General features: G+C 41.1%; 1 protein-coding gene across 1 annotated transcript; it reads right to left on the reverse strand.

Annotated features, from left to right (window-relative positions):
- Positions 1 to 3,006: 3,006 nt before the first annotated feature.
- Positions 3,007 to 9,678, reverse strand: RPS7 (ribosomal protein S7). Its single transcript, XM_052672506.1, has 7 exons — positions 9,622 to 9,678; positions 8,947 to 9,028; positions 8,452 to 8,523; positions 6,837 to 6,980; positions 5,593 to 5,657; positions 3,699 to 3,849; positions 3,007 to 3,122 (listed from the first exon to the last, which is right to left on the reverse strand). Exons 2-7 carry the CDS (start codon positions 9,019 to 9,021, stop codon positions 3,045 to 3,047), a joined length of 585 nt encoding a protein of 194 aa, XP_052528466.1. The 5' UTR covers positions 9,022 to 9,028; positions 9,622 to 9,678; the 3' UTR covers positions 3,007 to 3,044.
- Between the last annotated feature and the right edge of the window lie 5,373 nt (positions 9,679 to 15,051).

The following is a 15,051-nucleotide window of genomic DNA, read 5'->3' on the forward strand; positions in this document are numbered from 1 at the left end:
CTGGCACAGGTTGCCCAGAGCAATGGTGGATGCCGCACAACTGGAGACACCTAAGGTCAGGCTGAATGGGGATCTGAGCACCTGACTGAGCTGTAGGTGTCCCACTTGCCAGATACCCCTACTTACATTCAAGAGGGGCTTATAAGATGTGCTATCATGCATTAAAGTAACACATCAATAAGACAAGTCAAGCACTTCAAGCACAGTCCACACTAGACCAGTAACACATCTATACACCTATTCCAATGGATATCAACCAGGAGAAACTTTCCTTACAGATAAAAATATTTGAGGACATCAGCAAAATTCAAATGGAAAGTCTTATCAGGTTCAAGAGTTAAGAACACCTAATAGCACAACATCTTTGTTTCTCATTTTGCTTGATTGGGCTACTCCAGGCAAGAATCTGTTTTTCTATACTTATTAGTATGCAATCTGTCTCTCCACATTGACACTGTCTACATACAATTGCTGCACAGGCCTTCATACAGAATGCCTCATCACTTTTTCACAAGAACCAATAATTAACTCCTGAGGAATCATGCTTTCAGAGTTCAAATGTGACAGCACATGAAAGGTACAGGGAAAGTCTAGCATCATCTCATTTGGAGGCTCCTTTAGGTTAAGGTAACATTTGACATCAGTATTCCATCAGCCTCATTAGCACCTGACCAGATGGCATCTACTGACTTTCCAGATTGCAGGCATTCATTTGATGCACTTGTCAAGGGAGAAAGGGAGTTGTCTGACTGTATCACTGACACTAAGACACAAGGGAGTCCATGAATGAAGGTAAACTAGGACAAAAGTCTTTTGCTGAGCATGCAGCCTGGTATTTTTATGCTACAAACACTCATCTTTACTTGTAGCTTAGTTTATATAAAAAACATTGTTTTATGTGTTACCATTTCAAACAATTTGCTTATAGGACCATCATGGGCCTCTGCATTTCATGTAGTTCAAAGGGCTTACTATGACAGCCAAGAAAAAAATTCCACTGCCTGCTGGCAATGCCTGCAAACATTTGCAATCTTTGTGTTCAGTTTACTTGATTTCCACAACAAGCCCCCCAGAGCATCAAAACTAGAACTGCTACTGACATTTTCATTACTAAGAGAGCAAACCTATTTCACCATGGAAAAAAGAAATACTGCCTACTGAAGATTGCAGTCTGATAACTACCTCTACTTGCAGATGTTACACAGCCTCAGTAGGCTCAGCAATGTCTACCTAAACGCAGCTAACATCTGCTAAGTCTCCATAGTCCCTTAACTGCTTCTTCCAACCCATGCTAGCAAGTAACTATTTGCACAGGATATCACCTCTGACTGCTGCAGAAGAAATTTTAGTAACACGTCTCACTTGAGAATAGATTTCTTCCCCAAACCCCATGTCATCAACCTAACTAATGCCCATTTTACTGATGAAAATCTGAATTCTATCATACCTTTTGCCATACAATCTTCTGAATTAATCTACCCAAACAGACAGAATTCAAGAATATACGCCAGAGACAGAAGGAGAGAGAAAAAGGCCTTAAAATAAGTAAATTTCTTAAAATTACAGCTTGTTTTTGTGCAAAATCAAGCCTTCTCAGTAAGTAGCTCTAAACTAGCTACTGATTACAACAGGGAATACATATGTGCTTCATCCTCTTTGTATTGTCTGCATCAAAAACAGCCACCTACTACTATCTGCCTATGCTACTAAACAGAACTCGCTAAGTTCTAAACTAACTACTAAGCACAACTCAAATAGCTTCATTCTTGAAAAGAGCTGTAAGGTAGGAAGCCAACAAAACTACAGTAAACGAGAAAAGGATGTAAAGGTACAAATACTCTCAGTAAGTGGCACTTGCTTCAATTTACTCTCTAGGGATAGATGCAAGCTATTACGAGCTTCTGGTATATGGTCCGTTACCTATTTATCTCTCCATCTATTAGGCCATCTCTGTAATGAGGTGCCTTTTATTATATTATCCACTTCCTCCTAAGTAGCAGAATAGTCAGTTCAGCAGGGTTAAGCACTAAATTAATATAAATTGCTTAGAACATTTACACACAAGTCCAAAGAGCTGTTCTGCCATGAGCTGGAAATAATGGTGCTGCAGGTGTTTCCAGACACAGGTACAGATGTCAACTATGCATGGCTTTTGGAGCATGTCACAGCTGCTATCATACAGCTAGTCCTCCCCCACTTCTCCTTCCCATATGGCCAAGGATATCTGGAATTATGGTAGAATGCCATGAAGAGATACCATTCCAGAAGTCATTTCTTCACCATGGCCCATCTATCCCTGCTTTAAGTTATTAGAGATGGCCTGGCTACCTAAGTTACTCCAGTACTAATACACATACTTTCTAATACATGGAAACAAAAATTCATGACTTCTTAGAGCAAGATCAACTACTATACAACTGTAATGTGCATCCAGAAAGATGGCTAATCCCTCAGTAATGAAAATGTCTTCCCATTTTATTCTTTTGGGAACAGGAAGCCTCAAGAATTGTTTTTAGATAAGAGCCAGTATGATAGTTCTGTCACTTAATAAGCATGGAGGTTACTTCGAATTCAATCTCTGCCTTCCCAAGCATTTCCCAAAATATCAGACCCATTTTTCAGGTATATAATTGCTTCATGTTTCAAAGGTCAACACCTGCTTTGTAGAACACTACTAACATCAGGAACATGAGTCTCCAACTGACAGTCTTATGTGGACAATTCAAGAGTACAACTTCTCTAAGGTAAGTCTTCACATTCTCTCCAAAAAAGCAATAACTGACATTTTTCATTATGTTTTTCTAAACTGATTCTCTGTGCAGACTAGACTCTCTCCTCCACAGCAGTGCTTTGACAGTGTCAATAACCTAAGAAGGCCATGGGAAAACACTGGCAACTTAGTACTTTGGTACACAATTCCACTCATGCAGAAAGTAGTGAAGTCCCATGAACCAGTTAATTCCCACCTAGGTTCATGGAACTGGAACTTCAAATGAGATTACTCCGTTATATGAATAGTTGTTTATTCAGCCATCTTTTGTACTTTACAGCTGGAATTCTGGAAACTCAAACACCACATCTTTGCCTGTGAGCTTCTTGTAGACACCAGAAAATGTTTCCACCTGTGAAGACAGACAATCTTGTTTATATACACTGTATAGAAAGATAAAAATCAATGTTAACAGTTTAGATACATTTTTTCCCCACTGTACCATCACAGTGAAGTGAATTCACAGGCTGATTATTTTCTCTCTATTTCTATTTTCAGATGAAAGTTATTGAGCATTTGCACAGAAGACAAAATTCTCTATAAATATTTATAATCTCCTTGATTTGGAAGCAATGGAGATCCATACAGTTAAGTTACCCTAAATGTGTTCCCACAGAAAAACAAAAAAATAAAAATAAAAAAGCAAAGTGACTGGGAGCTTCAGGTTGTACAAAACAAATCTAAGATCAAAACTGGATTCTCCACTGAAACAAATCCCCTCATGAGGAAACCAATACAGCTACTTTGCAATCAGGTTTTGGCAAGCTGAGCTAGACCATCAGTTGAAAACCATCTTGCCAAATCTGTAGCATCTTATTCTAGTGCCAAACACAAACTCTCCATTGCCACTATCCCTATAGCAGCCTTTTACTTTAAGTTAGCCAAATCAGAATGCCACCCCATCTGACAGCAATGTAAATTTGTTTACCTTGTGTTCAACATTATTCTGTTGTGCTTTGTCCAAATGGACTTTTATGAGTCTGCTGCCATCCAGTTTTACACGGATTCTCTTGCCCACAATTTCACTTGGGAAGACCAGATCTTCAAGAATGGCGTCGTGCACTGCAGTAAGCGTACGGCTGAAATGCCACATTTGTATCATTAAAATATGTCCTCTGGCCAAATTACCTCATCTGCTACATTTTCTAGTCAGACAAGGCTTCAACCTCCCCTACTATGCCTCCCCTGAAACAGTGAAGTGCTTTTTTGTTTGTTTGGTAAATACTGCAATGGTGACAATTCCACCTCTTCACAGGTCATAGGAAAAAATAAAAGCTAAACTTCTGCAGGCTGTGTAGATCTTAACAACAGCATGAGGAAAAAAGTAAGTAGACAGGTTTTTGACCTATGAGATCATATATTGCTCTGTCAAACAACACTGAAGCCATCTAACTCTACACATTTAAGGAATATTTTCTGTACTTCGGAACTAAGTTGTCCCATCTGCAATTTTGCCAGACAATCACCAGAAGAGTTTAAGTGTGCAAGCATATAAACTACACAGAATACATTCATAAGAGAGACAGTTTCGAAAGCACTGCTTTCTCCATCTTTCTAATGCAAAATGGTCTACAGCATATTACGGGAAAAGTCTAGTTGGCAAGCTTAGCCTTTGCTCACAAAATATGGACTACACTTGCGTTCTTGCCCTTGAACTGTCTGAAAGTGAGGCAAAACTAGAAAAATAAATCCAGGTCATTTTGGTTATGAGTAGACAACTAATAAAATTACAAGCTTTCCTATCTGTGGTTTCAAGGTAATATTGCTAACAGCAAAGACTATATCTGCAACTGCATTTCAAGCTTCCAAAAATTAGCATAGATATGAGAAGACATACATCCATCAAGTTTCTGTAATTTGTAATACTCGTATCATATAGTTTTACTACCCTATTAGTCTGACCTAGCATCAGGCTACAAAAGGACAGCATCTGCACACTCTCTTTCCCTCTTGCTAAGTACAGCAGTATGCTGACTGGGTACACAGACAGAACTTCTCTAGCAGTGGTGCAACTCAAGTTGTAACAGAGGCAAAGTCTTGCAAGGATGGGACTGCAGGTAGGTAAGTTAATATGAAATGGCAACTTTAAAATCTTTGAAAATCTCAAAACACTATTTAGGCAGGACACAAGCATAACACCTGAAACTGAAAGAAGACTGAAAGAAGTTACAGGATCATGCTACCCAGGCTACATGCTGGCAAAGTAAGATTCAAAACAGCACAGACAAGACACTGACACACTAGCATTGTGTATCTAGCAGTACCTCAGGGAGACCAAACAAGCAGAGACGCCCTTTAACACGTCACTATACTACTGCTGTTGAACTCACATCCAGGGAGAATTACTTGCACCCCGCTCCAGCCACTCCGCCACTCACTGCATCTCTTCAGCATGACAGCCCTGCCTTTTGTACAGTCTATCATGCAATGCAACTCTTCATACAATTTTAAAAAAATCATAAAAATTCTTGTCAGCGTGCTGTGCTAACAGAAGCAGCTGGACAGGTCACTTAAGTCACTTTCTGAAGCCACTTCTGCTAGCTACAAACTGGCTAGAGTTTTACTGAGAAATACACATGCATTTCTTAGAAAAAAACCTCAATACACTTCCCAAAGACTGCCTATTCATTGTACCCTTTAGTAGTGAAGTGGCAAATACTACTTCAGCACTATTAAGCAGTAAGAAAAAGGATGAGACCACCCAATCATTGAAGTCATTTCTCAAAAAATAAATAAATAAATAAATTCAATTGGACGTTAATTGAATGAGCTACCAAGCTCTGATTAAAGGCTGACATTCTGCATTCATCTAATTTACTTACCTCCTGGGACGTTTTTGCTTGTTTTTTGTGCGGCTTTTTCTCGTTGGCTTGGGCAGAATCCTTCTCTGTTTAAAAAAAATACATAAAAAAAATAATAATAATAAAAAAGGATGCAACTTCATAGTATGTAGCATTCACACTACCATGCTGTATTTTGTTTGTTTGTTTTTTAATACAAGAAACAGATGCACAAATCACCAAAAAAAAAAGGACACTTAGGTATGCCCAAGGCTACACTTAGAAATTGCTTGCTGAAATACTGGTATTACATTATTTCTCATCAAAAAGTGAGAAATTATTTTAGTGCTCTGAAATAAAAGATTCATATTTCATTATCCCCACCTTCCACGAATACAGCAAGGGTAGCTTACTACAAAACACTAGTAATCGAAACATGCTGCACCCTACACTAAGGCACCTGCCTCAGCTGGGGGATTGGACTGGATGATTTCTAGAAATTCCTTCCAACGCCTATGATTCTGTGATTCTATTTTTTACCCAGGGAATAGAAACTGAGGTTTCTCCTAGACTGAGGTTACTCCTCCTGCTTCCAACTAAATGCTACCTAAATCCCACATAAACATAGAAGACACCTTAGACAGAAGCACCAGTATGAATTATGAGATATATTATATAGTCCTCTGATTTAAAAGTATTCTGATCTAAGAGCAGAACCTACAGATATTTATAACAGCTTAGGTTAGGGAAGTAGAAAATAACTTTTACTATCTTCAAAATATCAAGAGTAGGTATTTTAAACCCTGAGGTTTCAGATGCACTTGAAAACACTTGCAGTATTTTCCACCAACACAGTACAGCTTCTTCATGACTGTATTTATGGGGTGATACTATCATCCCTACTGTTGTGTCATGTTCAAAACCATTGATTTGAAAGAAAACTTTGCATTTCACAAAAAAAGTTTACATGGCCTGGCTGTTAGCAGTAATCATTTCAGTTTACATTCACAGAGGAACTACACTACATTTCCTGCTGGTACAAAAAAATACACACTGTATTGCTGTTATCTTGAATGGACAAAACAAGCAGGGTAGTGGAACATTACAAGAGATTATACAGAGACACTCTGGAATCTCAGTTTCTGAATGTTTTCAAGACTCCACTAGACAAAACCAGGGCTGACGTGACCTAACACTGGTAACAGTCCTGCTTCGTGCAGGAGACTGAACTACATCACCTCTAGGGACCCCTCCAAGACACTCCCGTGCCCTCCAAGTGTTTTTACCTGAGCAATGAACACCACGTGCTTTCCACTGAATTTCTTCTCCAGCTCTCGAACTAGCCGCACTTGAATCTTCTGGAAAGATTTCAGCTGAGGAACTGGTACGAAGATAATGATGGCTTTCCTGCCACCACCTACTTCAATTTCCTGAAACAGAAGCAGAAACTAAACATCACCTAGGGATTGAGAAGAAACATTCACTTTGATCATGAATACCCTGAATGCAGACATTTGATAATCTTGCTTATAATTTTCTAAGAAAAGAGCACCAGGAGGTACCTATTTTAATACATTAAAGAGTAAGAATTAAACAGAGAAAACCTCTGTCAGAACACTTGAAAGAATACGCATTACAGCAAAACAAGATGAGACTCATAAGTGAGAATCTTAACCATACTGAATGCTTACCATCACATCTGAAATGCTACTCACATGCTGATACCAAGTTTCAAGATTTGCTTCTAAAGCAGGCAAAGATTACAGCAATAACTGTTGGCTTTTGAGTAACTACTTCATGGCAGACACCTTCTATCCACTATTTGCCAAGGCTTGCACTTGGCACTATTCAACTCACTACTCAAAACACTTCCTCTTCACCTCCAATAAACAGGCTTGCATCATATCTACACAGATTATTATTCTTGTTATTTTCTTCAGCAGTTGTCCAAAAGGTAAGGAAATTGTAGAAGTTTACAAGGCATGAGCCTAACCACAGGACACACACACGCTCATTCTCCAACAGAGTAGAAAGCTGAGTTGTGTTTCACCAGCTATGCTCCCACATAAGCTAATTCAGATCCCACAAATTGTCTCCATAAGTAAGACCATGTAGCTAGAATAAGCTTGGTAAATTAAAACATTGTTCAAAAACTCACTACAGACAGTACGAACCACTGTACTTCAGCAGCAGAACAGCTCTTCTGATGGCCCCTTCAAGGAAGTGAACTCATATACCAAGCTGACCCCTGCATTCTCACCCTCTCAACTATGATCTTTCTGCCTTTGTACCTACATATGTCAGTGGGCAGACTGCCTAACTACAGCAATATAGCAATCAGCTTCAGAAGTCCCATCCAGTCTCCTTGCCTGACAAATTCTATAGATTTTCTTCCTACTCTTAGGATTCAGTTGGCTCTACAAACTAAACCTTAAAACCTACCCACATCATTAAGTCAGTCTACTACACTGATCCACCTCTGATTTACTGTTTGTTGTCTAAAGCAGCATTTACCAGAACTGTTACTGTTTATGCTCCCGACCAACATAAGATATGTCAAACATACCTACTAAGCAGATATCCACACAAAAAAGCCAGTTTAGATCTCAAGTCCAGGTTGCAGAGATACAACATAAAATTACTTAGTCTAAACACGCTTACTTAAAACATCAAACTGTCATTCATGTTCTAGTGACTTCTCAAACAAACTCCTCAACAAGAAGCTATTTATAATAGATCCTCTGTGTAAATAGCAAATATGTGAAATACACTACAACAGCACACAGTACAACCACTATAGGCCACATACAATAAAAAGCACCATTCAACAAGCACGATAACATCAGTAAAAATTAACACAGACAGCAAGCCAAGATTCTCTGCCAAGAACATCTGGCCTACCTTAGCTGCTGTGATGTTCAACTCTCGCAGCTGAGCCTTTAAGTCAGAGTTCATCTCCAACTCCAGGAGAGCCTAGAAAAAACAAAGTTGCAGAAAAATCCAATCAGTTCAGTTCATAAATAATCCTTGAGAATAAAGTGTGTCCACAGTGACACAGAGGAACTGTATATATTTTCTAAATCAAACATTCTTTCACTACAGGCCATGCTGACAGATGCAAAAAACATCAACTGGTGGGAAACATTATCTAGTGATGGCAACCCTGCCAATGGCAGGGGGGTGGAACTGGGTGGGCTTTAAAGTCCCCTTCAACCTAAGCCATTCTACAGTATCCCATGGTTTAAGGAACACAAGGCAGACTACCAGTCAGGGTAGTAAGAGAAGAAATGCATTTAGACAGCATCAGCATTCAAGCTGAAGTTTTAGAAAGCTGTCAAAGCACCAACTCAACCATCTGCACTAGGTTACTGAACAACAGAAGGAAAATGCACATACCTGGGATATACCAGACTCGAACTCATCCGGCTTTTCACCATTAGGCTTCACAATCTTTGCACTTGAGCTGAACATGGCCTTTCTGCAATGCAAAAGAACGTCTCAATTGCCACTGGGAACGTATCCTCTGCTACAAGTACAGTAACGTACTGGATTTCAGTCACACGCTTTAAAATGAAACCAAGAACAACCTCAGAGACCACGCAAATCCCGCACAACACTCCAGGGTAAGCTGACCGCCGTAAGGCCAAAACCGGACAGGTAAGAAGGGACTGGCCCATCACGGCACCTCGCGCGTGCTCTACGCTCCAGCAAGGTCCCAGCAGCGGGCCGGCCGCTTACGGAGTCCACGTGCCGCCGAGCAAGGCGTCCTTCCCGGCACCGAGAATCCGCACCTCGGCCCAGCCCCCCGCTCCAGCCCTGCGGCCTGCCGCTCCACCGCCGCGGCCTCCTTCAGGGCGCGACCAGGGCAAGGGAGGCGGAGAACCCCGCCAATTCCCTTCCCCCAGATCCGGGAGCCCCGCGATCATCGGGCCTCAAGCAGGCGGCAATCGGAAACATCCTCTTCCGACGGAGCCTCTAGACGCGCCACTCGGCAGCCGGCGCAGTATTGCCGCAGCAGAAAGGTAAAAAGAACCGCCGGCACCCAGGCCCGAGAGAGGCCCGAGCACCTACCTCGCTCAGCGCCGGCCTAGGAAGAGGGAGAGCTCTCGCGAGAGCGCCTCAGATCGCGGCCCGGGAAAGCGTTCGCCCCGCCCACCTCAGGCTGAAGCCGAAGCAGGAAGTAGGGCAGAGCGGATCGTTTCGCTCTTTGCGGAGCCTGGGTGGTTTCCGGCTCCATGACGCCGCAGAGGGCTCTCCAAGTACTGGCATGGCGCCCACGGATGTGCTCATCACCAGCTGCTGGACAGAGAGGAGGTGAAGGAGCGTTGGTACTGCGCGTGCGCGGCGGTGGAGGCGGTTGGGCGACCTGCGCCCTGCGGTAGCAGCATACGAGGCAGGTCTTTCCCGCTTGTCTCATAGGGTTTCTCCATGTTGAAAGCTCGGAAGAAAAGGAAGGAAAGCCTCTTCTGCTTTGTCTTTCCCCCTTCACCCGTGATAACAGAATCATAGAATGGCACGGGTTGGAAGGATCATGAATCATGAATCTCCAACCCCTGTGCCACATGCAGGGCCACCAACCTCCACATTTAATACTAGACCAGGCGGCCCAGGGCCCCATCCAGTCTGGCCTTGAACACCTCCAGGGATGGGGCATCCACAACCTAAGTGATGCTCAGCCTTCAGCCGAGAGAGGATATCCTTGCTGGGTCTCTCCCAAGAATAGGAATAACGTGTGAGTTGTCTGCTGTGTTCTGAAGTGCTATCTCAGGATATGAGTCCTGGGCTATATATTCTCTCATCTCTGAAAGCACTTTTATATATCATATTAACACAAAGGCAGCACTATTACGTTTCAGTTGCAGGTTGTTAAAAACAGAACAGCAGAATACCCTGAGACAAGCATCACTGAGTCCACCTCCTGTCTCCACAGAGGACCACCAAAAATTCTAACCCTGTGTCTGAAAGCGGTGCCTAAATGCTCTTTAAACAGGCTCGGGGCTGTGCCCACTGCCCCCAGGAGCCTATTCCATGTACATCATCCTCTCTGGTGATGAACCCTTTCCTAACACCCAGCTTGACCTTCCCGTGGTATCAGCTGGCTTTTCTCCCCACAACAGCAAACAGCATCTCTGTGGTCTTCCCATGTCACCTGACTTTGCTTCCTGTGGGCATACACATTCTTTTCCTACCTAAGCTCCAGAACAAGATTCCTCCTCAGCCAAGCCAGCCTTTTGGACCACCTGCACGAGTTCTGATTTTTTGAAATTGCCTGCTATTATGCTTTTAACAGGTATTACTTAAAAAATGACCATCACTCCTGAATCCCAATGCCTTTAAAAACAGTTTCCCTAGGGACCTTGCTAACTAGTTCCCTGAGCAGCCTGAAGTCTGCTTTCCCCAAAAGCAGGGTTGAAGTTGTGGTGACAGTCTTCCACTCATCACCATACATTTTAGGCTGGACTATTTCATGGTCAAGATGGCCATGAAATAAAGCCATCGGTCACCACTTCATCCACAAGACATTCGATGCTTACAAGCAACAAATCTAGGAGTACGCCCTTCCTAGTTGGCTGCCTTTTTACCTGTATCAGGAAATTTTAGGAATCTCCTGGACCTGGTTGTCTGAGCTGTGTGATATTCCCAGTTAATGTCTGGCAAGTCACCTAAAAGGACAGGACATCTGATCTAGAGTTATCTCTTAGCACAGTTCTGCAACATCTGCTTGAGAAGGGTCTGTCTCACACAAACTGCAGTCCGCTCTTGACTTGCATGTTGATTCATGAGAAAGTGCCTGCTGTGCACGTAAAATGAAGTTGAGAGCTTGCATTATGGGACCTGAGTAGCCCAGGTATGATCCCACTCACAACAGTTCCTGTTGGCAAATTTAGACAGGTTCACTACTAAAGAAAAGTCCCACACTGAGGTAGGTGTGTGACTCACAGGAGTGTGGGTCAGAGCACTGGTTCAATGCTCAGATTCCATGAGTAATCCTAACAACAGACAATTTTAACTTATAATATCACATTCAATATCACTATATTATCTATTATGTAAATTCTGGTAGTGGAGTGATGAGCTCCTGTTGTAAACAAAACATTACCAAGAATCCCCCCGCTCTGATCATCCAAAGCATCTGCAGAAGACAGCCTATCATATTTTCTAACATTAGTAAGCTTTTTTACTAAACTTACAATAGTCAGAAAATCAGATTGCTCAGCTACTATTTTTCCTTGCACTCTTTATTCCTTGCGTGAATTCACAGAATGGGAAAAACTGCCCAACTCATACTCACGTTCAGGATTAGTATTTGTAGAGATATGAAATTCTCTAAACAGCAGTGACAAGGATCTGACTGAAGAGTAGAAAAAGAAAGATAGCAAGTGATAGTCTCAGCATTCAGATTATACTGAGAAATCCTTTACAAGAGTAGATAGTATGCAGGTGGATCAAAACTGGACTATTCAAAGTGCTAATGAAGAAATAAAGGAGCAGTGTGACTTTCTACATATTCATGTTTCCATCATGTTAGTGCTACTAAACAGACCAGGATGCTACACATGAGAAATGAGAGAACAAGAGGCAAAGAGTTGTTTCCTTTCTGTCACCCACTAATTAATGTGGTTTCCATGTCATGCAGACTCAGAATGGGCAGGGAGAAGAAGTGGAAAGAATGAATTAGGTGTATTACAAAAGGATTCAAAAAGCAAGAGGACAGGGTTTTACTATGCTATGCAAAAAATGACTGAATATATTAAACAAGAAGTAGAGATAGGAGGCAAGATTGCTCAAGGTCATAGCAAACTCTAAAATCAGAAACAAAACTGAATATAGTTCACTTTACTGAAAGAGGCTTGTGTAACCATGCCAAATTTTCAATGCTCATTGGTAGCTTGTTTCTGTAGGGATCCCTGGAGTTGTGATGCTGGGAGATTACTGCTTCTCAGCTGCATTGATGTAGTTTTACATGAAAGCATGGGCAGTTTCTTTTTCTGCAAGCTCTCAGTTCAGAAACAGTAATAAAAACAATACCTCAATTTCTTTTTTATTTTTTAATGAATGTAATGATATGGCATATAACTTACTCTTGTAAAGTGTACTAGATGAATTGATTACTCAGTCACCTACCTACCTAAGAGCTTAGTTTAAAATAGAAGATGCTTCCTTGATTCAGATCACATCAAATTTGCTTTAAAAGCTTCTGTAGTGAAATATTTTTTTGAATTTAAGTATGTAAGTATGTTTCAAGCTAAAATATTTATCAAATAACATTAAAATGTTTAATTAATATATACAATTTATTCATTAAGGTGGGACAAGCTAACTGTCATTTACAGTAAGTTTCAGTAAAAAATGTCATACAGACACACTCCTACTTAGCGGTGTGTGTATTTTTGTATACATGTATTTGTTCTTTTTTTTTTTCCTACAGACTCTGTTATAAATACAGAAGTGGCTGCCAAGAAAATATGCTAATAAATGAATTAATCAAACAAATTTTGGTTGACTTATCTAGCAATAGGCAGCACTGTTAAAATGCCAGCTGCCACATGAGGAAAGAGGTCCAGCTGTCCTACTGCCACAATGCAGCAGAGCTAACGGTAGAACTAGCTGATTATACCAAATGGGAGAAAAAGCAATGAAGGTAATTTGTATGGTCCTAAGAGGACTTCAGAGTTATTTATTTTTGTTTGAATCTCAACTCCGGTTGTTAGCCATGACAGCAGAAGAGCTACTGTTCAGTCCTTGACTGCAAACTGGATGCATGAATCTATCTGTTCAGCCAAACAGATGAGTGTCATAGAAGGTCTTTTCTTTCCCTGTCATTTACTGCTGGCTGCTCTTTCATTATGTCCTGCCCAAAGAAGACTACAAGCTACATGAATGTGTAAACTTGTAAGGAATAAGAAATACATCTGGTATAAAAATACATCATTTAAAAAAAAAAAAAAAAAGCTATCCAAGAGCAATAAAATAAAAATATCACAAACAAGAGGTAGCAAAAAAACCTGGAAGTCTCAGTGGAAATCTTTCAGAAATAATTCATGGAAATAATCTTGATCTTAGAAAATCATAAGTAAGCATTCTGTAAGTAAGAATAAAATAAAGTCTCATAGTCTCATGTATTTTTGTATTTTTGTTGGAAGAAGAAAGAAAAATGCTGTAAGTGTATTTTGATACTCTGACTAAATTGTTTTCATATTCCTACAACATCTGTCAAATGATGCATCAGATCTTCTCACAGTACATGACGCTGCTTGACATGAAGACACGAGACAGCAGGTTGTGGCTGAGCACTGTGTGGTACAGGGCTCTGGGCAGCTGCAGGCAGCTCTGCTTCTCTAGAAGCCTCAATGAGGGGGACATGCACAGCTGCAAGTTCTTTTCTGACACCATATTCCCTCTGTGCAGTGAGCCGTCACATTTCAAGTCAAGCTGGCCAGCACAAAAGGTCATGGAGCTGGAGAGAGGATGGGACATCTCTTCCCTGCTGACATACAGTGGATTTGTCAAAGCAGTTGAGTCCAATATATTGTGCCGTCAAGGGATGCAACTGATGCTCAGTGTGCCAGCTTTCTAATTGGACAAGGCGGTTCTCATTATTGCAGAGGCTATCTCTGTATACAGTTCAGATGGAATGTGGGCCCTTGATTTAATAGAAGGATGTGCTGAGTGAACCAGTTTAACGATCTTCAGCTCTTATAAGTATCAAATAACAGGGCTGCTCTGAAAGTAATGCCTCGTGTTTTATTATGAGGCAGAAGCAGATGTTGGTGGTATGATAGTAAAGGTTGAACCTGCCTGACAACATTCTGCCCATTTTGTTGCCGTGCAACAGATGGCAGTAGAGGGGCAGTCTGACCAAACGGTACCTGATGTGGAAGTGTGTATGAAGCAAAAGTGTGGAATTCCTCCATTCCTCCACGTAGTAAAAGTTGTAACCACAGACACTTGCTGATGCTTGCTGAACATTTATGGAAATCAAATGCTGCATATGAGCACAGTGAGGCAGAGGGTGGTGCATTTCAGCAATGATGATAGTGATCTGAAAAACAGGCCATATGTTCTGGCCACGCAGATTTTTACAAGCGTAGCATGCAGGTTTTGTTCATTGCTGGTGAAAATGCATAGTCAGTGGTGATGACTATGTTGAAAATGAGTGTTTTGTAGATGAGAATTTATCAAATAGAGTTATTGTTCTATTTGTATCTGTTGTAGTTTTCATGGAAGTAAGTAGGAGGCATTATTTTTGGAGTGACCTATATATATAGAAGTTGGCATCATCTTTTAGTAATTCTTTTCAAGATAAGAAGGGTAAATGGGGATTTTGCAACAAGTTTGAGGGTATGTTCATTCCTGGGTGGTCCTCTATTAAGTTTAATGGCTTGTTAAATATGAAGAGTCTACTGGAGCTCCTCACAGAACCAAGATCACCATTTAGGTAGGCAAGGAAGCACCAGTGAGCTTTTATTGTTTTTGTTTGTTTGTTTGTTTTCTAGCTGG

This window comes from Tympanuchus pallidicinctus, unplaced genomic scaffold, assembly GCF_026119805.1.
Source record: "Tympanuchus pallidicinctus isolate F22 unplaced genomic scaffold, pur_lepc_1.0 scaffold1, whole genome shotgun sequence".
In the NCBI taxonomy this organism is placed as follows: Eukaryota; Metazoa; Chordata; class Aves; order Galliformes; family Phasianidae; genus Tympanuchus; species Tympanuchus pallidicinctus.